The sequence below is a fragment of the Mirounga angustirostris genome, unplaced genomic scaffold (assembly GCF_029215605.1).
Source record: "Mirounga angustirostris isolate CCGP_5_RB_7025 unplaced genomic scaffold, mMirAng1.0.hap1 SCAF_8, whole genome shotgun sequence".
Taxonomy (NCBI): domain Eukaryota; kingdom Metazoa; phylum Chordata; class Mammalia; order Carnivora; family Phocidae; genus Mirounga; species Mirounga angustirostris.
The window spans coordinates 61,439,301-61,463,636 of NW_026991716.1; the positions used below are offsets into that span (position 1 = coordinate 61,439,301).

At 39.9% G+C, this 24,336-nt stretch overlaps 1 protein-coding gene across 2 annotated transcripts; it reads left to right on the forward strand.

Annotated features, from left to right (window-relative positions):
• Window positions 1–3,195: 3,195 nt before the first annotated feature.
• Window positions 3,196–24,336, forward strand: OGFRL1 (opioid growth factor receptor like 1). 2 transcript variants are annotated; one of them, XM_064597755.1, is made up of 7 exons: window positions 3,196–3,967; window positions 9,056–9,142; window positions 9,292–9,373; window positions 12,787–12,865; window positions 12,955–13,021; window positions 13,127–13,272; window positions 17,268–24,336. In XM_064597755.1, exons 1-7 carry the CDS (start codon window positions 3,734–3,736, stop codon window positions 17,917–17,919), a joined length of 1,347 nt encoding a protein of 448 aa, XP_064453825.1. In that variant the 5' UTR covers window positions 3,196–3,733; the 3' UTR covers window positions 17,920–24,336. The 2 variants fall into 2 exon arrangements, with proteins under 2 accessions (XP_064453825.1, XP_064453826.1); XM_064597756.1 differs by having other exon boundaries at window positions 9,295–9,373.

The following is a 24,336-nucleotide window of genomic DNA, read 5'->3' on the forward strand; positions in this document are numbered from 1 at the left end:
CTTAACATCCCTAAAACACAATTCATTATAAAAAAACACTTTAAGATATGTCACATATGTCTTGGGTTCTATTTTAAAAAGTTTCATTCCAAAAGCCCCAGTTCCTCCTTCAAAAGGCCTCACCCTTCAAGGACATGGCTGAAACCATGACAAGTTTGAAGACAGTTACACTGGAGCATGGCTACGGTATCTGTATAGCTTAGAGTAGGTTCTGGATACAGGGAGTTAGGAGTTATACTTTAAAATAGGCATTGTCATAGTAGTTTCTCTTTGTTCCATATACATTTATATTATTAAATATTATTATATTATTATTATTTTTTAAAGATTTTATTTATTTATTTGACAGAGAGAGACACAGAGAGAGAGGGAACACAAGCAGGGGGAGTGGGAGAGAGAAAGCAGGCTTCCCGCAGAGCAGGGAGCCCGATGTGGGGCTCGATCCCAGGACCCTGGGATCATGACCTGAGCCGAAGGCAGACGCTTAACGACTGAGCCACCCAGGCGCCCCAGTATTATTATATTATTAAATATTATTATTTATATTGTTAAATTCAATGCTCTTTGTAGATATATTAGATAAATAGTTATTAGAGCTAACAGATATTGATAAATTAATATCTGCCTGGCACTGGCTAAGTGTTGAAGTTTTTACATGAAGCAAAGACACACTTCTTTAGTGTCAGTGCAGGAGTGTTAAATACTTTTTTTTTTTTAAAGATTTTATTTATTTGAGAGAGAGAGAATGAGAGACAGAGAGCACGAGAGGGAAGAGGGTCAGAGGGAGAAGCAGACCCCCTGCTGAGCAGGGAGCCCGATGTGGGACTCGATCCCGGGACTCCAGGATCACGACCTGAGCCGAAGGCAGTCGCTTAACCAACTGAGCCACCCAGGCGCCCCTTAAATACTCTTAAGAGTTAAGAAATTGAAAAAGTTTAGGTTTTTGGGTAGGGTAATTCCTGTATACAGAACCAAGAGACGACAGATCTCCAGAATTTTCTTAAATACACAGATTGGATACAACATGATCAATTATGCCATAAACTTTCAAAATTATTACTTAAGGTTTTATAATACCTCATGTAAAATTATGTTCTTTAGAAAATGTATTGCACGCTTGGCACAAAATCTATAGCCCTATAAAAATCTGATATATTGGCCAAAAGCTAGTTCAAAGGTAAGGATTTAATTGTAGCAGTTATATACATAAACATATATAGGCTTATGCAGACACTTTTCACTGTGCCATCATCTACTTCTGTATAACAAACTACTGCAAAATTTAATGACTTAAAACATTTTATTATATTTCACTGTTTTGAGGGTCAGGAATTTGAGCAGGGTTCTGCTGAGTGTTTCCCTTGTTCCACATGGCATCAATGGAGGTCACTGAGAGGTATTCAGTTGGTGGATGGTCTGGTCTGGAGGATCCAATAAAAATCAGCAGGATTCAACAGGGGATGCTGGAAGGCAGGGCTCAGCTGGGACTGGTGACCTGAAGACATACACAGTGGCCTTTCCAGCATGGCAGTCTCATAAGAGTTAATCTTCTTATATGGCAGCTCAGGGCTACCAGAAAGTATGTTCCAAGACAACTCAGTAGAAGATGCAAGTTTCACTGTAGCTTAACCTTGAACATTTAAGATATTTTATTTTTGAAAATCCTCCATATCCTAGTTTCCAAAGCAAGTCACTGAGGTCAGTCCCAATTTAAGGGGTGAGGAATTAGACTCTACCTCTTGATGGGAGGAAAGCAAAGAATATGAGGCCAACTCTAATCTACATACAACTAGACCAATTGATGGAGCACCTGGGCATAGCAACTATCCTTAGACTCCCTCTGTCTGGAATGCTTATGGCTGGACGGACAGCATTTACTTCTGCAATGTGTCCTGGTTCTCTGCCAATGGAAGATGAATCCAAATCCCCAGATATGAGCAGTTGGATTCGTGTGTTCTACTGTTGCTCCATTTTTTCTTCACTGAGCCATTAGGATGAAAAAAGTTGTTCTGTGTGTCTGGTGTCTGTTATGTATTAGTTTTAGAGCTTTTCCCAGTCTCGGACCCCAGAGGGTCAGAGCTACAAAGGACCCCAGAGATAAAATCTGGTTGTGTTTTATAGATGAAATTTAGGTCTAAAGTCACTATGTGACCTGTCCAAGGTCAGAAACTGATTAGGGACAGAGCCACAGCTGGGGTCTCCTGCAGCGAGCTTGAAGAGAGGCAGTCTTGATTCACCTGTAGAATGGGTACCCTGTTCTTCTGATTCTTCCCCTAGAAATAGACCAGTGGCCTTGACTCAGTCTCCCATTTTATCATGCAATATTTAAAAAGAAACTACATATTTCAAGTACACCAATTTATAAGATATATCTAACCTATTTTCTCAGTTCACATTCAACAAATGTGTGCTGAGTACCTACCAAGTTCTGGCATATATACAGACATGACTGCTTTCAGGAGGCTTTCCTTCCAGTTAGAAGGCCATAACACAAAGTTTACAATGGCCACTTTGCTCTGGGCTACTTATTTGATCACGCTATTTTATCTTTAAGTATTTCTATAACACGTTTTCCCTCCTCCTTTCAATTCCAGAACAGACCAAGAGGCCTACGATTCTGAGGTTTTAGTCTACTCAGAGCATGGATTTGGAGTGGGTGATAGTAAAACAATCCTCAGATCAATGGGGAAGCCTGGCTGTTACTGCTCCTTTTGTTTCAAGAGATATTCGCTCATCAGATGAGGTGACAGATAGCTTTGACTCCATCTCGTCCATGGGGACTCTAGGTGGCTGCCCTAAATACATACATACAGTCGTGGTAGCTGGGATTTTCTGTTTATGTGGTGCCGTCACCATTAGCTTTTGTCTTCTGCTGTGGCTAATTTATCTTTCTCCCGGACCAGCCGGGAGAGGAGGAGGAGGAGGAGGAGGTGTGGACAGGACTCGCCCGCAGACTGTGACACCGCCTTCCATGTCACGTCCACCCCAGCCCTCGGCTCCCAGGGCTGGGCGGGACCACTCTTCCCGCTCAGCTGGGAGGAGCCCCAAGCTCGTGGTCCTGCCCCGGGTAGGGGTGGAGAGGGACTGGCGGTCCTGCCCCGGGTAGGGGTGGAGAGGGACTGGCGGTCCTGCCCCGGGTAGGGGTGGAGAGGGACTGGCGGTCCTGCCCCGGGTAGGGGTGGAGAGGGACTGGCGGTCCTGCCCCGGGTAGGGGTGGAGAGGGACTGGCGGTCCTGCCCCGGGTAGGGGTGGAGAGGGACTGGCGGTCCTGCCCCGGGTAGGGGTGGAGAGGGACTGGCGGTCCTGCCCCGGGTAGGGGTGGAGAAGGGCGGGTGAGCTGCAGACGCCCATCCTCCCCAGGAGACCTCAAAGGCCCAGCGAAGGCAGGCCTTCCGGGCTGGAGAGGGGGCACTGAGGTGTGTCCCTGAGGCCGCGGGTGCGGGGAGCGGAGGCAGTTCGCTCCCCGGGGCTCCGGCTCCCGCGGCTGCGGAGGAGAAGGAACCAGATGGGCGGGTTCGAGCGTTGGCGGCGGCGGTCCCGGGGCCGCCGGCTCCTCCCCGCGAGTGTGCCTGTCTGCCGCTCGCCGCGCTGAGGCAGTGCGGCGGCGGGCGGGCCGAGGCTGCCGCCCAGCGCCGTCGCCGAGGCCATGCCCGGGCCCTAGGGTGCCTGCCGCAGCCCGCGCCCAGCGCCCGTCCCGCAGCCCCGTGGCCCCGCGCCCGCCGCCGCCTCTTCAATGGGCAACCTGCTCGGCGGGGTCAGCTTCCGCGAGCCCACCACCGTGGAGGACTGCGACTCCACCTGGCAGACGGACTCGGAGCCCGAGCCCGAGGAGCCGGGGCCGGGCGGCGGCGGCGAGGGCCCGGGGCAGGAGCCCGCGCAGCCCGCGCAGCCCCCGGAGCGAGTCGGCGGGCGGCCCCGCGCCGGCACCGCACCGGACCAAGACGCCGAGCCGGCGGGCGCCGAGCAGGTACGCGGCCGCGCGGTGGCCTCGGGCTGGGCCAGGGCGCCCCTGCCCCTTGAGGAAGGACGTCGCCGGGGACGGGAGCAAACGCCGAGCGATCCCCGCGCCCCGGGGGCCGGGAAGCCAGCGGCTGCTGGTGCTCTGCGGCCGGACCCCTGGGCGCTCGCGGCCGTCCCGCCGCCCCGCGGACCCGGGGGCCCTGGCGTGGCCGGGAGCGCCGGAGCCGTCCCCTGCCGGCCTGGGGCCTGACCGCGGGCACGACGAGGAAGTCCCTCAAGGCAGAACCCGACTTGAATGGGTATTTTCTTTGCCTCTGCAGCGCAGCTGGGTGCTGCGAAGGTGGGGTGGGAGGAACCTGGCTAAAAATAGAGGATTGTTGAAAACTGGTCTAGTGCGTGTTACTGGTAAAAATTACCCAGAATAAGGAGGGACTGCAACTAAGGAGCTGCGAGCACTCTCCCCTACAGTAGGGTCTACAGCCATTAAAAGTACTGCGGAAGGTCCCCAACCCAAGTTGAAATGCCACAATTCTTACCCTAACTAAGGCCTTTCAACTGAGGAGTTCAGGGCACTCTTCAAAACTCTTGTATCGTCCAGAGACTTGTTGATCGAACTGTGCTTAAATCATTTGCCTAATACAATTTGGAGGAGAGGTTAGTAAAGAGATAAATATCCCTTTTAACCTCTGACGGACTGAAAATAATTCAGAAAACTAAAAAGGAGGAACTGTATAACCAGCCCTCTAAAAGAAGTGCGCATCCTGGAGGTATTTAAGGTTTGGGGTTCTGCATTGGGCCCTCCTCTTTATCAGCTGGGGAAGAATGAGAGTGAGGGAAAAAAACAAAAACAAAAACAAAAAACGGAGCCCGAAGTCAAATATGACCACAGGGTGCTTGGCTGGAGTAGAGGAGTCACCACCTAAATATTACAGCTAAGGCTGCCTGGTAAATTTGGGTGATCGTCTCTGTGTAGGTCAGGAGAAAGCAAAGTCCTAGTGCAGGCTCTATGCTAAACATGTTATTTCAGTCACCTGCAATTTTGGGGGTTGGGTGGGAGTTGCTGTTTTTCATCCCCATTTTAGATGAAACTGAGGCTTAGAGAGTTTGAGAAGCTTGCCCAAGAACATCCAGGGAGAGAATGAATGATGCAAACCCAAGTATGTCTGTAACCAATGTAGAACCTTTAACCTGTTGGAATTGTGACTCTCTCTGCCCCTTGCGTTCTGGTTTGCTGATGGGTCATTTTGCATTGTGAATTCAACAACCATCCCCCCCACCCCCGCCAAAGTATTAGAGGCTGCATGCCAGTTTCCCTTTATCTTGTCTCCCAATTAAGAGCTTCTCAGAGAAGTTTGGGATATCAAAAAACACCAGCTTAGATTCAATCCAGCTAACTAGGTCCATCTGTGTAAAACAATTTGATAATTAATGTTTCAGTCTGTTAATTGTGACCCCAGAAGATGGTAGACCACAGCAGCCCTCCCTTTTCCCCTTTAATGATATATTTTTCTTAGTGTCACCATTTCACTTCCTTAAAAAAATCTCCTTTTTAATGTTGCTTTTTGACTCTCAACTCCATTTGTTGCCTCTCCCCATAGTCATTTGCAAGTACTGCTAGAGCTACCTTTAGAATATATCCCAGTCATGACTACTTCTCACATCCTTCATTGCCTTCATTCCTAGTTCAAGTGAATATTTGACAAATGATGGTGCCATCTTACTTGATGGGCAAGTCCGGGGAAAAAGCATCATCAGAGCTTAAATCAAGAATTCTCTTGAATTTTATAACCTATTAGACATCTAAGTGGAATTCCTAACATATCTATGGATGGAACCTTAGTCCAGGACTGGAATCATCAGCTTCTAAGAATGGTGGTGTACAAAGTCCTGGGAGATATGTGGTCATTAAGGAGTGATGAGGAGTAAGAACTAAATCCTGGGCACTCCTCAATTTAGAACATATGAAGGGGAGGAGGAGCCAAAGAGAAGGCTGACAAGGGGCAGCCAATGAGATAGGAAGAAACCAGGAGAGGTGTGGCACCTGACAGTGTTTCAGGAAGGAGGGAGACAACATTTAACTGGCCAGTGCTGCTGGGAAGTTGCCTGAGTTGAGCACTGAGACATGGTTTGGTGAAAATGGAGATTTCTTAGTGATGTTGAAAGAGCCATTTAGATGGAATGCTGAGGATGAAAGCCTCATTGTGGTGGGTCATCGGAGAAGAGGAGGAGAAGACGGGGGGTATGCACAATTCTTTGGCGATATTTTCCTATAATAGGGAGCAGAGCTATGGATCTGTATTTGAGGGAGGATTTGGTCAAGGAACGTTGTGTATGTTTGTATTAAGATTAGTGATACTACGGGCGCCTGGGTGGCTCAGTTGGTTAAGCGACTGCCTTCGGCTCAGGTCATGATCCTGGAGTCCCGGGATCGAGTTCTGCATCGGGCTCCCTGCTTGGCAGGGAGTCTGCTTCTCCCTCTGACCCTCCTCCCTCTCATGCTCTCTGTCTCTCATTCTCTCTCTCTCTCTCAAATAAATAAATAAAATCTTAAAAAAAAAAAAAAGATTAGTGATACTACAGCATGTTTGTCTGCTGAGGGGAATGATCCAGAAGAGAGAAATTTTGATGATGCAGGAAATAGGAACAATATATTAAGGAAAAAAATCCTTGGCTGAGCAGGTGAAAGGCACAGGATAGGGAATCCAAAAGGAGCAGAAATTGGAGGAACAAGGTCAGATGCTTGCAGGTTGGTACATTTAGAGGTTGGAGGATGCAGTCATTCTCATGATAATCCTGGGAAATAGGTAGGGGCATGAGTCATTATCTTTGTTTCACAGAAGATAAAACTAAGATTCAGTTAAGTGGTTGGCTTAAGGCCTCACAAATAAGTAGCAGAGTTAAGACAATCCAAGGCTTGGGCTGTTGACATTTTACCAAGGTTCCTATCATGCTCCTTCACTTTTAGTGGAGCTGAAATGGATTCATGCCTAATTAGTTGGACTTGTAGCCCCAAGCCTGGTATTCCAGTTCCTGTGCTCTCACTGAGCTCTGGGGCCTTGTTCAACTTCTCTAAGCCTGGGTTACCTTGTTTCTAAGCTGGAAACACTAATAACTGCCATCCAGGTGTGTGTCATAAGAATCAAATGAAATAATATACATGTAAGTGCTTTGTAAATGGAAAAGTGCTTTCTATACAAATGTAGGATGATGATTCATATGGTTGTAGCTCAGGCTAAATAGATTCAGAAACTTGCTAGGCAGAGCTATTTTGAAACGTGTGGCAAGGACCAGAATTTAAGCTTTTCCTTGCTTATATAACATGACAGAGTAGCTAATGTTAAACATCAGAGAAGTTGGTGTTAAAGTAAGTATCTCTATACTTGTAGTAATAGTGAGAATCACACCACTTCAAAAATGTGCGAAAACTGCTTGGAGGATGCTAATCTGTCAACACAGATGGGGGTGGAGGATGATGAGAAAGGGATTGGGAGGGGGGTGAAGCTCTTAATGAACATGCAGACCTAAACTGTGTCTTCTCTTTCCTCATTGTCATCTGACTTATTGTCCTTCTGCATGACGCGGGACACAAAGCATTTCCTTATACATTCTAATAGTACGTATAGTTAGAGAATTGAAACTGATTACATTGACCCATATCTTACATTTTAAAAATTATTCATGGTGGTGAGAATTTTTAGAATTTAAATAGTATGAATAAACTACCACATATAAGTTACTACAATCTGAAGTTCATTTGAGAGCTTTTACTACTTTGTGTATATATGTCTTAAATTTGCTGATTTATGTCACCTTGTGTTATCACTGGATTCACAGATTATTCATGCCTGTGTGTACTTGTTATGGTGCTATGAAGGATGGAGTTTAGAAAGCTATTTAGTTTGTTTTAAAAATCCCCTTTTCTTTTTTTTATTATGTTATATTAATTACCATACATTACATCATTAGTTTTTGATGTAGTGTTCCGTGATTCATTGTTTGCGTATAACACCCAGTGCTCCATTCAGTACGTGCCCTCTTTAATACTCATCACCAGGCTAACCCATCCCTCCACCCCCCTCCACTCTAGAACCCTCAGTTTGTTTCTCAGAGTCCATCGTCTCTCATGGTTCGTCTCCCCCTCCGATTCCCCCCCTTCGTCCTTCCCCTCCTGCTATCTTTTTTTTTTTTAACATATAATGTATTATTTGTTTCAGAGGTACAGGTCTGATTCAACAGTCTTACACAATTCACAGCGCTCACCATAGCACATACCCTCCGCAATGTCTATTACCCCAGGCACCCCATCCCTCCCATTCCCACCACTCCAGCAACCCTCAGTTTGTTTCCTGAGATTAAGAATTCCTCATATCAGTGAGATCATATGATACATGTCTTTCTCTGATTGACTTATTTCACTCAGCATAATACCCTCCAGTTCTATTCACGTCGTTGCAAATCATTTCATAAGTTTTATTTTCCTTCTAAGTACAGCTAAATGTTGCAAAGTTAATGACAATTTTCTTTGTAGAATTGATTTATTATCTTAACAATTTTTTAGTATTATGTATTCTAAAATAAATTTTGTCATAGAATCTCTTGTGTGACCTCTGGTAAAGTAAATGTCTTAAATTCATTTTGAGTTCTATATCTGATGAATATTGATCTAGAACATTTGGCCTCTATAGGTTCTTGGTGAATAATAAAGTTTTTTTTATTCAGTAAAATACCTTAGGACAAATGTTATTGGGTTCAAATCAGGCAAATAGAATGCCAAAAAATGTTGCTAGTAGGCATCATTAAAAGAAAGTTTCTAGAGCTCTGGATGGAACAAGGTTAACCATGGCCTCGTGGTTGTTGGGACTGAGTGATGAGTACTCAGGGCTTACTATAATACTATGCCTGCTGTGGAGTAAGTTATAAACTCTCCTTAATAAAAAGTTGAGTAATTTAAAAAAAAATTCTAATATTGTCATTATTCTGAACAGCTTATTACCTTTCAGGCTTTTCTTACGGATGTTCATTATTTTAAGTGTTCTAGAAATTTCTCAGATTATCTTCCTTCACCATGTAAATGGAATTTCACTTTTTATTTTAGGGTGGTGATGCCACTGAAGCAACTGCCAAACCAAAGAGAAGCTTTTACGCTGCGAGGGATCTGTACAAATATCGACATCAGTACCCAGTAAGAGTATAGAATGTTTTTTCTAAAATGTAAAATATTTCCCTTCTGTTTTTCTTATTTTGTGGTGCTAGTAAGCAAACATGCAAGAAGAGTCCTGTGCCTTTTTTGTATGTCCATATGCTGGAGATTGACTACTTTTTTTTCTTTAGCAGAACTTCAAAGATATCCGATATCAAAATGACTTGAGCAATCTTCGTTTTTATAAGAATAAAATTCCATTTAAGCCAGATGGTGAGTAATCTGCTATCCTGGTAAAAAGCAAACTTTAAATAATAACATATACCTAGTTGTTCTTTGTATATTCTGTGGTCAGTACCTTTTTAATGCATTTGTTCATTGACTGGCTTTACTTTGGTCTGTAGTCTAATGTGTCCCCAAAGTCCTAGACTCTAGAGTTGTGAACATCCACTTGGCAATTTCTGGAGGAACAACTGTGAATTAGCAATACCTTCCCACCACTTGTTCATGGTGGCTATTATATTAAAGAAAGTGGGGGCCACTTCTGTGAGAGGCAAAGAGATAAGATTTATAAATTTACAGAATCATAGATATTAGATTACTAAGAAACTTTAGAGGAAATCAAATTAATCTTCCTCATTTTAAAGATGAGGTTACTGGGTTTTAAAGCTTGAACGACTGACTTGTCTGATCACTCGACTGTAGAGTTGGGTCTAGGATCCAGAGTTTAGTATTCTTTTCACCAAACCATACCTTCAAATTATTTAGAACATAATTGAAAAGTAATGTTTATATTAGAATTATCTTTCCTGTTGATTTTCAGAATCAGGGGTCAGGGAGCTCCAGCAGTCCCAGTTCAGTGTTCCAATATCCTGGGAAGGGAACTCCAGAGACAGTAGATCTCCATTCAACTCTGCCAAATAAACTGCCTCCTCCTTCACAACTGTACAAAACTGCCCTCATAGGATCTTTTCTAAGATTCTCCCCCTATAGGGAGAGGATGCATCCACTATGGTAATATGCATATTTCACTGAGGCACCATGCTGTGGTTCATGATGGGCATCCTAATTTTATCCAGGTCAAACCAGCCAAGTTGGCGTCTCTCCTTCTTGCCCTTATCTCTGTGAGGTGACCAGATGGCCCTGGCTTCTGCTCTTTGTTCTTAGTGGAAACTGAGCCATATCCACAGCCATGTGAGTCAGGGAATGAGGGTCATAGATTGCAAAGCTTTCCAAGTAGCAGGACTACATTCTTTGGTGAACTAACTGGATGAAGGCTGTCTGAAGGCTGGGTGGAGTGCTGGGAGGAGGAATTCCTCTACTGTGTACTGAGAGATGTGACAGTTGGGAGTTTGGACTTAAGAACATTGTTACAATGGCCAGATTGTGTCCCCAAAATCTGCTCTGATTTAGGAGGAAGCGTCTGGATAAAAATGCTCTGTTGTATTTACTAATGATAGAAACACACCACTTTATTTACTAATTGAAATAATATTAATTAAATTATTAGGGTTTTTTTTAGGACCTGGGACAAGAAAACCTTTTGAAGAAATGTGATGATAGATTAATTTGACTCTGACTTGAATTTAATAAAATTTACCTAAAGGAATGCCTTTAAATATTAAAAACATTGAACATGACAGTATTTAACTGAATTATTTTTCTATTTCTAGTAGTGAATTTATTTTTGAGGCAGTAATTTAAAGTATTAACTTCAAGCACTGCATTAATTTTTTGTAATCTTTACCACAAAATTTATTTTGAAATCTTATAGGGTTGGTAGGGGTCAGGAGTTTTATCTAAGATCACATAAAATGTTATTCTAGTTTATTATATAAATTACATAAACTTACCCAATTTCCTCCCCAGTATGTGTACACGTGCACATATCCTTCCCCCCTCCACACACACAAACACTTGCCAATAAGCATAAGCCTGCAATGATGTATTTTAATTATTAAGCAGGAGGAGGGGTAGTGGGAAGGGAAATCATGGGGTAAATGGTTTTAAAATGCTGATAGGGCCAACAGGATGATTCAAAAACAACTTTTTACTCAACCTTCCAAGAGTAGACTTCTACTAAAACTGGTGATCTGTGGTGGAAACAAGAATGAGATTAATTATGTTTAGAGAAATATGTTGTGTTTTTTTTCTGTAAAATTGACTAAATGGCCACATGGTCAAATGTGGGGACCTAGACAGAATTAGAGAAGTAGGACGGTTTTGTTCTACAATTGGCCCTTGAACGGTGTAGGGGTAACGGGCCCTAACCCCTGTGCAGTCAGAAATCCATGTGTAACTTTTGACTGCCCCAAAACTTAACTGCTAATAGCCTCCTGTTGACTGGAAGCTTTACCAGTGGCATAAATAGTTGATTAACACATATTTTGTATGTGATAGGCATTATGTACTGTATTCTTTTTTTTTTTTTTTTTAAGATTTTATTTTTATTTATTTGACAGAGAGAGATATAGCGAGAGCAGGAACACAAGCAGGGGGAATGGAAGAGGGAGAAGCAGGCTCCCCGCCGAGCAGGGAGCCCGATGTGGGACTCGATCCCAGGACCCTGGGATCATGACCTGAGCCGAAGGCAGACGCTTAACGACTGAGCCACCCAGGCGCCCTATGTACTGTATTCTTACCAAAAAAGTTCAAACTCAATGTTGTTCAAGGGTCAGCTGTAATAAGTTCTTATGGGGAAACAGTAGGATGTGGTAAAGAGGGCTTAGTTTTTGGAACCAGAAAGACCTATATTCTTTTTTTTTTTTTTAAGATTTTATTTTTTATTTATTTGAGAGAGAGAGAATGAGAGACAGAGAGCATGAGAGGGGGGAGGGTCAGAGGGAGAAGCAGACTCCCTGCCGAGCAGGGAGCCCGATGCGGAACTCGATCCCGGGACTCCAGGATCACGACCTGAGCCGAAGGCAGTCGCTTAACCAACTGAGCCACCCAGGCGCCCAGAAAGACCTATATTCTACTCCTAGATTTATTCTTTTGTTAGTGTGTGACTTTGAATAAATCATACAATGTCCTCATTAGTAAAATGGGGATGGTAGCACTGGCTTGGGAGCGTTCTGTGAAGATTAAGCTGGACGATGTGTACTGTGTGTAAATGGGTCCTTTTTCTTCTGTTTTTCCTTCCTCTCTTTCCTTCTCCTTTTTCATGCTTTTCTCCCTCTCTTTCTGTTCTCTCACCTTTCTTTTATTCCTTTCTTTTTCCTTGGGCTACATTTCATTTTGATCCCATCTTGTATTTAAAGAACTAAAAAAATAAATAAATAAAATAAAGAACTTAGGATCATCTAGGGCAGGGGTTGGCAAACTTTTTCTGTCCAGGGCCAGATAGTAAATATTTTCAGCTGTGTGGGCCATGTAGTCTCTGTTGCAATGTGCATGGCTGTGTTCCAATAAAACTTTATTTCTAAAACAAATGGCATAGTTTGTCAACTGCTTTAGAGTAACCCTGTCTGATAGAACTTTCTGTAACTTGAGGTGCCATTGAATTTTGAAAAATTAGGCCTATTACATAACTGAGCATATGGCATAGGGTATTCATCTTGGCATAATTTTTGTGTGCTATTACTAAATGTCACAGGTTTTAGTATAAAGATTAAGTGGTTAAATGTGAAAGTGCCTTCAACAATGTCTTAAATGTCTGGCTCATTTTCTAAATATTTACTACTTAGGTGTTTACATTGAAGAAGTTCTAAATAAGTGGAAAGGAGATTATGAAAAGCTGGAGCACAACCACACTTATATTCAATGGTCAGTTAACATTTCTGTATCTTGAACTGTGTCTATTTAATCATGTATGTTTTCCAGATAACATTAATATTTATTTTTCTAAAAAATAGGCTTTTCCCCCTGAGAGAACAAGGCTTGAACTTTTATGCTAAAGAATTAACTACATATGAAATTGAGGTAATGCAAGCTCATTTCATTTTATAGGAGATGGCCAGATAGTATTGCTATTTTATTGTCCTAGTAACTACCGAATCATTTCAGCTGACTTTTTCGCCCCCTTAGGAATTCAAAAAAACAAAAGAAGCAATTAAAAGATTCCTCCTGGCTTATAAGATGATGTTAGAATTTTTTGGAATAAAACTGGTTGATAAAACTGGAAATGTTGCTCGGGCCGTTAACTGGCAGGAAAGGTTTCAGCATCTGAATGAGTAAGTAAAGCCCCTGCAGTGCATCAGGGGCCAGCATGTTATTTTTTCTGGGTTGGAATTCTCTATGGAACATAGGAACAACTGGTAGATGGACCCAGGAATTTGAATTCAAAAGCTAGTCTGAAATGCATTTTATTCCTTGTTCTATGTTCTAAAGCACAACAAAACAACAAGAAAGAATGAAATTGCAGGTAGGAATAAAGCCATTCCTCTTCAGAGCTGTTTCTTCCTGAAACCTGTCTACTGCCCAGGCCAAGTGTGGCCTCTCTCCCTCTTTATACCATGGTTCTTGGCATTTATACTTATTTCTTGTATAGTTTTCCACATCCCCTCTGCTAGGTTGTGAGCTTCTTTCAGCACAGTCTGTTCATCAAGCATGGTACCTTGTTAGATTAAATCCATAAATTAGGCCTAAGACATATAAAAATCATTTTATAAGACTGAGATGTGCCTGTACGTTTCTAAAAAAGAGGGAAAATTAGAATTTTCATTATTTAGGTAAAAAACAAAAGCCCACTTTTGCTTACTAAATCCTAAAACCTGTGAAGAAAATTTAACATGGTTTATTTGGAATTGATTTGCTGTATTCTTTTGCCTGGATATTTATAACTTTCATTAATACTTATAGCCAAAGTTTATTTTTCTTATTGTTTTCTTTGTATGCAAACTGATTTTTTTTCTTTTTAATTATAGGGTGACTTATGAATGCTCGACCATAAAACCAACAACTTTAAAGCATTTTTTTTTTTTTTTAGCACATTATGATTAGCTGAGCTGGGCAAGTACCAAGAAAAAAAAGTAACCTAAGAAATTTTTCTTTGCCCAACAGTTTTGAGCATCAGTTAACTGAATTTTTTGGTATTTTTCTAGAACTTTCATCTTGCTTTCCTAAAATGAGTATAAGTATTAATGTTTAAGCCTTCTTTTTACTTTATTAGTCACAGTCAACGCTATTAAAATGGTAGCTTATACTAAAACACTGAAGATATGGGCATAAAGCTTTATGATCCTGACTAGAAGACCCATTAACTCATAACTCAAGTTAAATTTGATTTATATAGGGCACTTACAACAGAAGCATATATACCTCTGCCTAAGCAATGTGGGTAGCTGTCTCCGGACAGAGTTTCTAAGCATTTCTGACATACTGTCAACGAAAGCTATATGCAAGTAGCCTACTGACATGAAGGACGGCAGCATGATTATCATTTTAGACAATCACCGTCCCCAACTTCTTGGAATAGCAGTCTTATTTAGTAAATGTTTGTTGAATGAACAAACAATGAGCAAAAGACGTTTGCCAGTTTAAATTCTCCCTGGGGTTTTATTTTCAGATCCTCTAACTGGTAGCTGGAAAGAGAACCCTTCTGAAAGTTTTAATTAAAATGGTCTCCTGGCTTGGGTCAGGGGAAGGGAGCCTGAATTAACCATCACATTCCCTCGCCCCATTCAGATCCTTTTCTTTCTACCGCCCACTGTCTCTCGTTTTCCTTTCCCTGGGTATTGCACAGAGCTTTTATTTGTGTTTTAATCTGTGTGACATCTTGAGTTTCTTAGAGTAGGCAGGAAACTCAATATATTTATAGTAGCCCAGCAGACAAAAAAGTATTGAATGAAAGTGAAATGAAGTAACGTTCAGTGAACAAGTGACCATGACTAAAAAAAGTGAAATATTTTCAAACACGGGAGTACAAATATATAGACCAACCACTCAGATGTATTTCCAGTTTTATTTGTAGTCACCTTAGATTATGGAGCCATACTTTAGACTCTGGAATTGCTTCTCACTTTTATTTTCTACCTCCTGGTTCTTGCCTTGTGTTCTCTCTTCACCTACCTGGTCTTCCCGACACCTGCGGTCCTATTTACCACCCTTACTTCTGTCGGGAAGCCCAGCTTCTCTTTTACCTGCTGTGCAACCCCGAAGACCGCTCATAACATTAGGAGGGTTTTAGCTGTTCTCTTCTCTTCCATTTTGTCTTTATTTGTCATATTTATTTCAAATCATACTGAAGCACTCAATTTCTCTCTTGTATACTTCTGTTCCATAATCTTCATTTTCATTCTCTTCAACCCAAGTGTTTGTCCTTTTCTACTGTTACATAAGTATTTTAAATCAGAGAGTATATAGATACAGATACATGTGTACAGAACTTTCATCTTGGCCATTCATCTAAGACTGGATATGTGCAGTTGAGTTGGTTGCAATAGAGTAAATTTTGTTGGATCAGGTAACTCATCTTTGGGATTTTTAGAGAAAAATATTCCCCCCACTTTTCCATACATCTCCTTCTCAGATTTATGAAGCAGATGTTGCTCAAGGATTTTATCACTAAGTTTTTGGAGAAGAGAAACTCCATACTAACCTAACACTAAGTCAGCTCTGCTGCTAATGGCACATGGTCTTAACCTCATTCAAATTCATGTTGTCTTAGAAGACTCTTACTTCCTAACTGTTAAAAAATACAGATTCATAAGACACAAACATACCCGCTATGTTTTAGCCTTTGGCCTCAAAGAGTCGAATATGAGGATAATACTTTCGTGGTAAACATCCAGAAGAACAGGGATGATGAAACTGCTAGACTTGTTTTTTCCAAGATTTGGCTAGCCTGAATCATAAAGGTTTTTGTTTTGTCCAGATAAGCTTTCCTATTAAAATGTTAGACTGTGGAACCATCCCCTTCTGTCCCTCAGGTAATTCAGCATCCTTCTTCACTTTTCCCGAATAATTTGCTAGCTCTTCGTAAGTGAAACCAAAGCAGGTGTATGCATTGCTTGTATAAAGTTCAATGTCCGGTGTATAAAACAGGTTTTAGGAAGTTAGAAATAAGTGGTGGTTATGGTTGTGTATCAGTATAGGGTAAACAAATACCTGGGCTGTTGATGATCCATGATTAATACGTGCAGCTGAAGAAGCCTTGCGGATGCAGCCAGGTATTTGTAATAAGGCAACTAGAGCCCGGTGTTGTAGGGCAGAGATACTATGAATTGTGAGAGATGGAGGCTTGGAAAGCCTTCATCTGATAAAGGCCTTAGTCTGGGGACAGAGAAGAAGTTTGTGCAATTTGGGGAAAAAGGCGTCTTTGGAGTCCATGCCATTAGAAGCAAAATTTAAAATACTCCGATTGGGGAAAAAGGAGAGAGAGGCCCCAGATGGAAGACAATTAGGTGATTAAGTTGGGAGAGGTACATAGAGGTGGCCCTTAGTACCATATTTAAATAATAACAATAACAATGTGAATTTTAAATAGTATCTAGTAGTTTTTGAGTTCTACATGCCCTGCATATGTCTCAACTCATTTTGATTCTTCTAACAGTCCAGTAAGATGGGCCATTTCCCCTATTTTACAGATGAGGATACTCAGTCAGAGAGAGATACCGTATCTTCACATAGCTGTGGGTGGTAAAGCCATGGTGCGAACTCAGGTGTGACTCCAAAGCCCATGCTCCTAACTATGTTCTGCTCTAGAAGTCAGTTTTGCATCCTTTGTCAGATGGTTCTAGCAAGGTAGAGTGGTTTTTGCTGCTTTCCTTGTAAGTTGGCTAAAATGGTGGATTTTGCTGACACTGTGAATCATACCTTCAGCTGACGCCTAATGTTGCATTTATGTTTGGTACCGGTTACCTGTGGTGGGCACAATACAGTTGGTGGGTTGTTGCAAATAAATGCTCCAGGAGATCACATCCTCAGTGTATACTTAATAAACAACAATTCAACATCAGTGGGAATCAATTTTAGATCTAGATATTTTTCAAATATGCAGAACTAAAGCAACAAGGGAAATTTATATATTTGAATTTCACATAGATTGGCATTACATTGAAGTATAAGGTTTTAATAACGTCTGATTTATTCTTCCCATGGTGTCTAATACGACTTTCAGTAAAGTCCTTGTTCGGTTAAAAAATATTTTTCCAGTACTTTTCTTTCCCCTGCTTTCCTTCAACTGATTTCCACACCCCCCAACATTTTATTCAATCCTCTCTTTCAGGTCCCAGCACAACTATTTACGAATCACTCGTATTCTTAAAAGCCTCGGTGAGCTTGGATATGAAAGTTTTAAATCTCCTCTTGTAAAATTTATTCTTCATGAAGCTCTTGTGGAAAATACTATTCCCAATATTAAACAGAGTGCTCTGGAGTATTTTGTTTATACGATTAGAGACAGGAGAGAGAGGAGAAAGCTCCTACGTTTCGCCCAGAAACATTACACGCCTTCAGAGAATTTTATCTGGGGGCCGCCGAGGAAAGAACAGTCAGAAGGAAGCAAAGCCCAGAAAATGCCTGCCCCTCCCGCCTCTGGTCATATCAGTCAAACTTCGATGCACAAAAAATCCAAGGACTCCAAAAATTCCTCCTCAGCTGTTCATTTAAATAGCAAAACGGCGGAAGAAAAAAAGGCAGCACCTGGAGGGCCTGGAGAGGAGACAGACAGGCCAGGCGCCGAGCCCAGCAGTGAAGCTACCAAGCCCGGAAACACAGAGGACGGTAAGGCGGAAAATTCTGACCCGGAAAAAACAGGCACCAATCCCACAGAGAGGAAGGAGAGTGCAGCTCCCCCTGAGAACGAGGAAGAAGGTGAAACTCCTAACAAAGACTGTGAAGATCCTGGACCTGCAGGTTCCCCCGGTGAGGGACAATGACAGTGAATTACCCGAGAACGCACACCCCAGCGTAGGTAAGGGGGGGGAGGAACCCTGCAAGGTCTCCTGAAGAACGGAGGTCACATTGCGAATTGTAGCCATCTATTTGTGATTTCTGTTGTCAACGTTTTGTCGTTGGTTTTTCATTTTGGATGACAATGAATTTAATCTTTAGTAAGAAGTTTTAAGCAAGACCCAATAAAGGAGTGTATTCTGTAATGCTTTTCGGGTGTGACTTTTCAAATTCTGTCCGTAGTAATTGCTTTTAAATTATTTTCAATGTATCTAGAAATAATCATGTAGTATTTGATATATCAAATAAATTCTTTGGGAGATGCCAGTCTACACGAATAAAAAGCAAGAGGATAAATTTCATTCTGTTGCCATGCTTCTGCCCAATTTATGGATTTATTTCTTAAGCTGGAAAAACAAATGTGGTCGTTTCAGACTTTTTCGGAAAGTAATTTGGACTCGTCACTGCAACACCTCCACATGCTTATTTTTAAATTCTGGTACGTGAAATTTGTGTTCTTGGGGAGTGATCATCTCCCAGCCCATTTCTTGGCCCCACTGTCCTTTCCTCTTTCCGTCTCTCTGCACTTGCCCTCATTTGCCATCTTTGTCAGCCAGCATGTACTTTTCTAGAGTACGTTCAAGTGATCCCCTGTACTGAAATTTAAGTGGAACAGAGGGGGCACTTTCAACTGTACGATAACCAAGAATTTGCTTTTTTTTTTTAAATAATAAAAATGTTTTTCTATGTTAAATGCTTAAGAACCAATTTTGATGCAAAAGTCCAAGAAAAGGATTTTGCTTTTATGGCTGTTCTATATAAATTTGGTGCTTGTTTCTGAATGCAAATGACTAAAGAATTAAAAAATAAGGAAAGAAATTACTATTTTTAAACAGCATGCTTCTTACACTGACAACAAGGCAGTGGTCCCTAAATCCTTGACTATCTCAGTGTTCCATGGGCTATGAAATTAATAAGAGTGCTTAGTCCAGAGTATCTTTAAAAAAGAAAACAATTTGATGTGTGTCTAAAGTTGTCAAACCTTGAAATTGAGAATAGATTTAAAATTCCATATCCTTAGGTTTAGCAAGCCCTTAATGTGTTGATACTGGTGTTAAGAGCAAGTAATTTTATTTGCTGTACTACTATTACTAATTAATATTACAAATCCGAAAATAATCAGAAACGCTGTGGTGGGAACTTCAAAGCATACATACAAATACAGTTAAAGCAATTAATAGAAAAAAATTTCACTTTCATTTGTGGAGCGGAGTTGGCTCTTGTGTATCTCTTGGGCTTTTAGATTCATTTAACCCCCCAAGAATTTTTACTGTGTCCTATTTGTTAGTTATATCATACCATCTTCTGTTACCTTTATGATCAGGGGATTTCCGGCAGAGGATTTCTAGAGACTATATGAACAGTATGCCTTTAGAAATACTTTATTGCTTTGAAGTTTACATGAAACATCACAGTTGCTCAAACTTGACTTTTTAAATATGAATATTATAACCAAGTTGTTTATCATACTCCAATTAATTTGGAGCGTTTTCTTATTTTTGGTTCCCATAATATCCCATTTTTTGCTTTCTATTGTTTTGTGAAGTGAGCATAAAGATTTGGGGAAACAATTCTGCTTTTGCATTTCAATTTCTTTTTTGTATGGACCCTCTAATGTGATGCTTGTAGCAATGTCCCCATAGAGCTAATAAACAGTTTTCCAGGGTTAGACAGTGAGCGTGGTTGTCACATTGAACCGAACTGTAGGAACATGATTAATTCAAAATATCTTACCAATTTTGAATTCATGATAAAGTGGTCAGACTGCTTTCTAAGTGTATAATATTAAAAATTTGTGACCAGATATTAAAATATTAAAAAACAGTGGACAGAGACTAAAATAAATGGATATAATCTGAAATGACTTGGAAACTGTAGTGTATCAGAGCCCCTACAAGTAAAAACATTTCATTCAACAATTTAACTTTTAGAATATTATTCCTAATTAGGGTTTTGATTAGATTGTGCCAATTAATTTGAGAATATTTAGTCTCAAGGGAAAACTGCCTGGCTTCCATTTAAAACAGTGGCCTTTTCCCACTATGTCATTTTTAAGATCCATATTCAGATGTAATAGTATGATTCCTCTATTTAATCTGCAAATAATTTATGAGAGAATTCTTCAGTGGAGAACAAGTGAGGGGATGTCATTCCTTCGGCAAATAAAAATTATGAGTGTCTGGAATTTTTTTTCTATAAAGAATACTTTGTACAATTAATAGTTTTTTAACTAAGATCTATAGATATGTATTTATGTGGGTCTTAGATATGAAACAGCCCTCTGGGTTTGACTGTGATGTTTTGTATTTTTAAAAACTACCATATGCTTGCAGAAATTTATTGAGAAGCTGTTTTAAAAATGCGGTGAAGCATGGCCAAATAGCTAGAAACATTATTGAATCTTTGCAAATATATAGACTTTATTGTTGTACCTTGGACCGCGAGGATATAAACATTGGCTATTGATAAAATATTAAATTGCATTTCATGGCAAATAGATGTTATATCGCTTGGTTAGTCTAGTACATTTCTAATATTTTGTGCTTTCATATCTCTAAGGAGATAATATATGTGAAAGTATTTTGAAATACTGTAAAGTGATATATAATTATAAGATATATTTCTGTACAGTAGAGAAAACATTTATAACATTAAGAATATTGTATCATTATACAATTTCATGCTTAATTTCATAAGAAACTCAAAAGAATCATAATAGAAGTGAAAATGTGTCTGCTTTCTCTAATCAGGTCTAATTCTCAGTTCAAAAATTATTTTGAATTTTGGTTTTGAGACTACTTTTTTTTCAGCTTCAAGTAGAAAATAAAATGTATAACTCAGGAGTTACTAGAGAAGTTCCAAGATTTTTTTTGCGAAGTATTAAAAATACAAGTATATGAAAATGTCACTTAACAACCATCGTTTTCATTATGCTTCATATTTTGTTGTATAGAATTACCTACTTTGCTTCTAGCTTTTATGCTTTAATGTGAGTGAAAATATGATCTGGCGAAAAAGGAAAAACAGTGCAAAGTTCTATCTGAGTTGCTCTTTAAAAAACCATTTTAGTAGGTAAACTTCCATATCAAGTGGTCAAAAACTGGTTGAACTGATAGAGACTATTTGGTTAATTGTTTACAGTTAAATTTCCCAAGTTTAAAATAGAATTATGATTGAGTTTATACTCTATTGAGTAACTAAATCAACCAGGTTTTTTGTCTTTCTATAATTGAGGTTCTTCTAGAAGTTTTATTTCCTAACCAAAGAAGGACATTCTTGATCTTACTTGAATGTAGTTTCGTCTATGGGTCTCCCATGTCTATTTGGGCTGAGTGGGGATCCTTTGTTACAGGAATGGTTTTGAAGACTTCTAATTTGTTTCCCACTTAGAGAATTCCCCTTTGTCTTTTGGGGTATATGTGTTAAATATAAGGTAGGCTGGAGTTAGAATTGCTAGAATCATTTCAAATGCAGGTGTGGTTGTAGAGAATGATGACAGGTAGTCATCATAGTATGGGTCAATCAGAGTCAATGTAGGATCTAGAAAATTAGGAGTTACATATTTTGGCTTCTTTCAGCTTTGAATTCTGTAGTGTTTATGACATGAACAGATTTGTGTGGGTAATCTCTAGGGTGACAGTGAGTACTAGCCTGCCTCCTTCCCTGTTCTAGTTATCCAGCCCACCCAGCAGATTGTGTTCAGGGACAGGCTGTGTTTTTAGAAATCCCTTATTACTGAAGTTAATAATAATATAGTTATAAATATGAATGCCTGGAGGTGTCCAGATGTGCCTTAACTAATGTAAATGGTTTTCATTCAGAAGTTTAAATTTTTACTCCATTGTAAAATCTTGTCATGAGGAACTTTCCAAACCATGAATATCAGTTATTTTAATGAATTTACCTTGGTGCTTTTTCATTTTGGAGAAATTTCCCTTTGTGACAATAGCATTAGTTCATAAGGAAGTGTACTTGCCACAGTGTTCAACAACGTGTTATATTTGACAAAAAGTGTTTACGGTAAGAAAGATTAACTACATGGGTACATTTATTTATGCTCTTGCTTGATTTTGCTACATGCCATGATTTTCATTTTAAACATTTCTCAGTTACTACAAGCAATATTTGTATTTTACTCTCTTCTTAGCTGCAGATGGATGCAGAAAATGGAATTCTATTAGAGACTTATTTAAAAGTTTAATTCCAGTAAATGGTCAGAGGAATCTGAAATTAATTTTCTTATTAGAAACATTTAAAAAGCACTGTTTTTGCTTTTTTTCCCTAGATTAGAATGTTTTTTGTCATCTGCTTTTTTCCTGATCTGTTGAGAATTATTGTTTTAGTTATTTGTGGGGAAATCGCTTCTTAATATGTTTGTTGCTTGAATTAAAGTTTTCATATGGAGGATACAATTAAGTGCTTTGTTTTATGGCTCAAACTATGCCTGGAAGTAGAGTTGAGAATGGGGACTAAGAATCAGGTGGGCGGGCATCTTGGTCAAGTGGAGCCGACACTGGGTTCCAGTCTCTCCAAAGGCATGATGGGTCCTCAGAGCTTCCTCTGAATCATGAGGGTGTTGAGCCCCATTATCCCTGACTTCTGAAGAAGGTGGACTGCCTTGGACTCCATACACAATTTTATTAGGTATCAATTTCCACAAAATATCTGTTATAATTTGCTACCCTTTTGTAGTTGTTTAGGAAATTGTGAGCAATTAGACACCTGCTATGTAAATTGTAGCTGAATCTTTATCTTGGGAAACATTGAAATACCATTTCCGCCCACCCCTCCTCCCAGTTCTTCAATCAAAAATTCTTTTGAGTTGTTCTTTCATAGGTAAATATTAAAAAGTTTTTATAAAATGACTCAGTGTATTTTAAAAATGAACTGAAAGGCAAAAGACATTGATGCCTACTTGTTACGCTGAAAGACCTTGTTAAAAAAGAAATCAGAAACCTTATGAAAATATATTTAAGCTATGAAGTTTATCATATTTTCATTTTTAAATTATAGCAGAGTTTATGGAACAGTTTACTTTTTAAATTATAGCAGAGTTTATGGAACAATTTACAGTTACATTACAGAGAGATTAGTTATATAATAATCTTGGTCCTAAGAAATGTTCAAGTTCTGTACTCATTGGTCAAATGGGCATTATTTTTTTCAGTGCTAAGAGATTTAGTTTCAGGTGAAGAAAAGGAAAACACAAATGGAACAAAAGATTAGAAACAGTAACAAGAAACTTACCACAGAAATAAAGATATAACCAATGATGTGTTTGTACAAGTGACAGAATTGTTGGGAGCAGATGAGGAATGATCTGTAAAAGCTTTACGGTGGGGATATGATTTCAGAATTAGCTCTGTGTTATTTGTGCCTAGGAGATTAGGGATTGGTGTGCAAACAGAATCCCATTAATACTCTCATCTGAACCATGACTTCTGCCTACTCCACAGTAGACTGAAACCCTTCAGTAGATAGAAGTAGGCAAATAATCAGATACTAAGTTTAATTTCTTTGCCAATGTGTTTCAATAGTTGGTGGTTTTACTAACCAGAAATGAAACTGAGGGACTGGCTGAGATAGATTCAGTAATAAGGTTGTCTAGAAATGAAGTAACTATCTCCCATAAAAGAGTTGACAGCATATTCATTGTGCGGCGTTACAATTAAGAGTTGAGAGCAAAGCATTAGCTTATCATTTGATACGCGTTTTTTTTTCCCTCATTTTTATAAAAAGACCATTGACTCACTTTTCCTAAATAAGCTATTGGCCTTTCATTAGTATTACCTAAGAAGATAGATGGCCAACTGGGTCCTGGCACTCTTTTCACTTTGGAAACTACTGTGTCCTTTGTATGTTAAGTATTTCGGGAAAATGGGTAGGGTTCTGAAAAAGCTGGGTGTTTTACTTCCCACGTAAGCTCTCACTGTCCAGCAGCCACCGGTTCTTCTCTGTGCTCTGTATTCTACTGCAGTATGAATTACAGGATGCTGTGCATGTCTGTTAGTACCAATACCATGTGTGTGTGGTAGGAGTTGTAACCAGTTTCTGGATCTGTATGGTACTATGAAACACTTATTTTATAATTCTATAACTTGTATGGCAGTGTTATGCCACAAATGTGTAAAGAACAATAGTTTCTGTTGCTTACTGCTATATTTTAAAATATTGTTTCTGAAATAATATATTTAGAGTTCCTTTAGAGTAATTATTTTTAAAAACTATTGCCAAATATCCTGTAAAATGAACAAAAACCACTTCATCTTGGTTAACATTTTAGCATTATGTTAGAGTACATTATCTTGATTTTGCATGATTAAAATATTTTTGAAGAGCTGGAA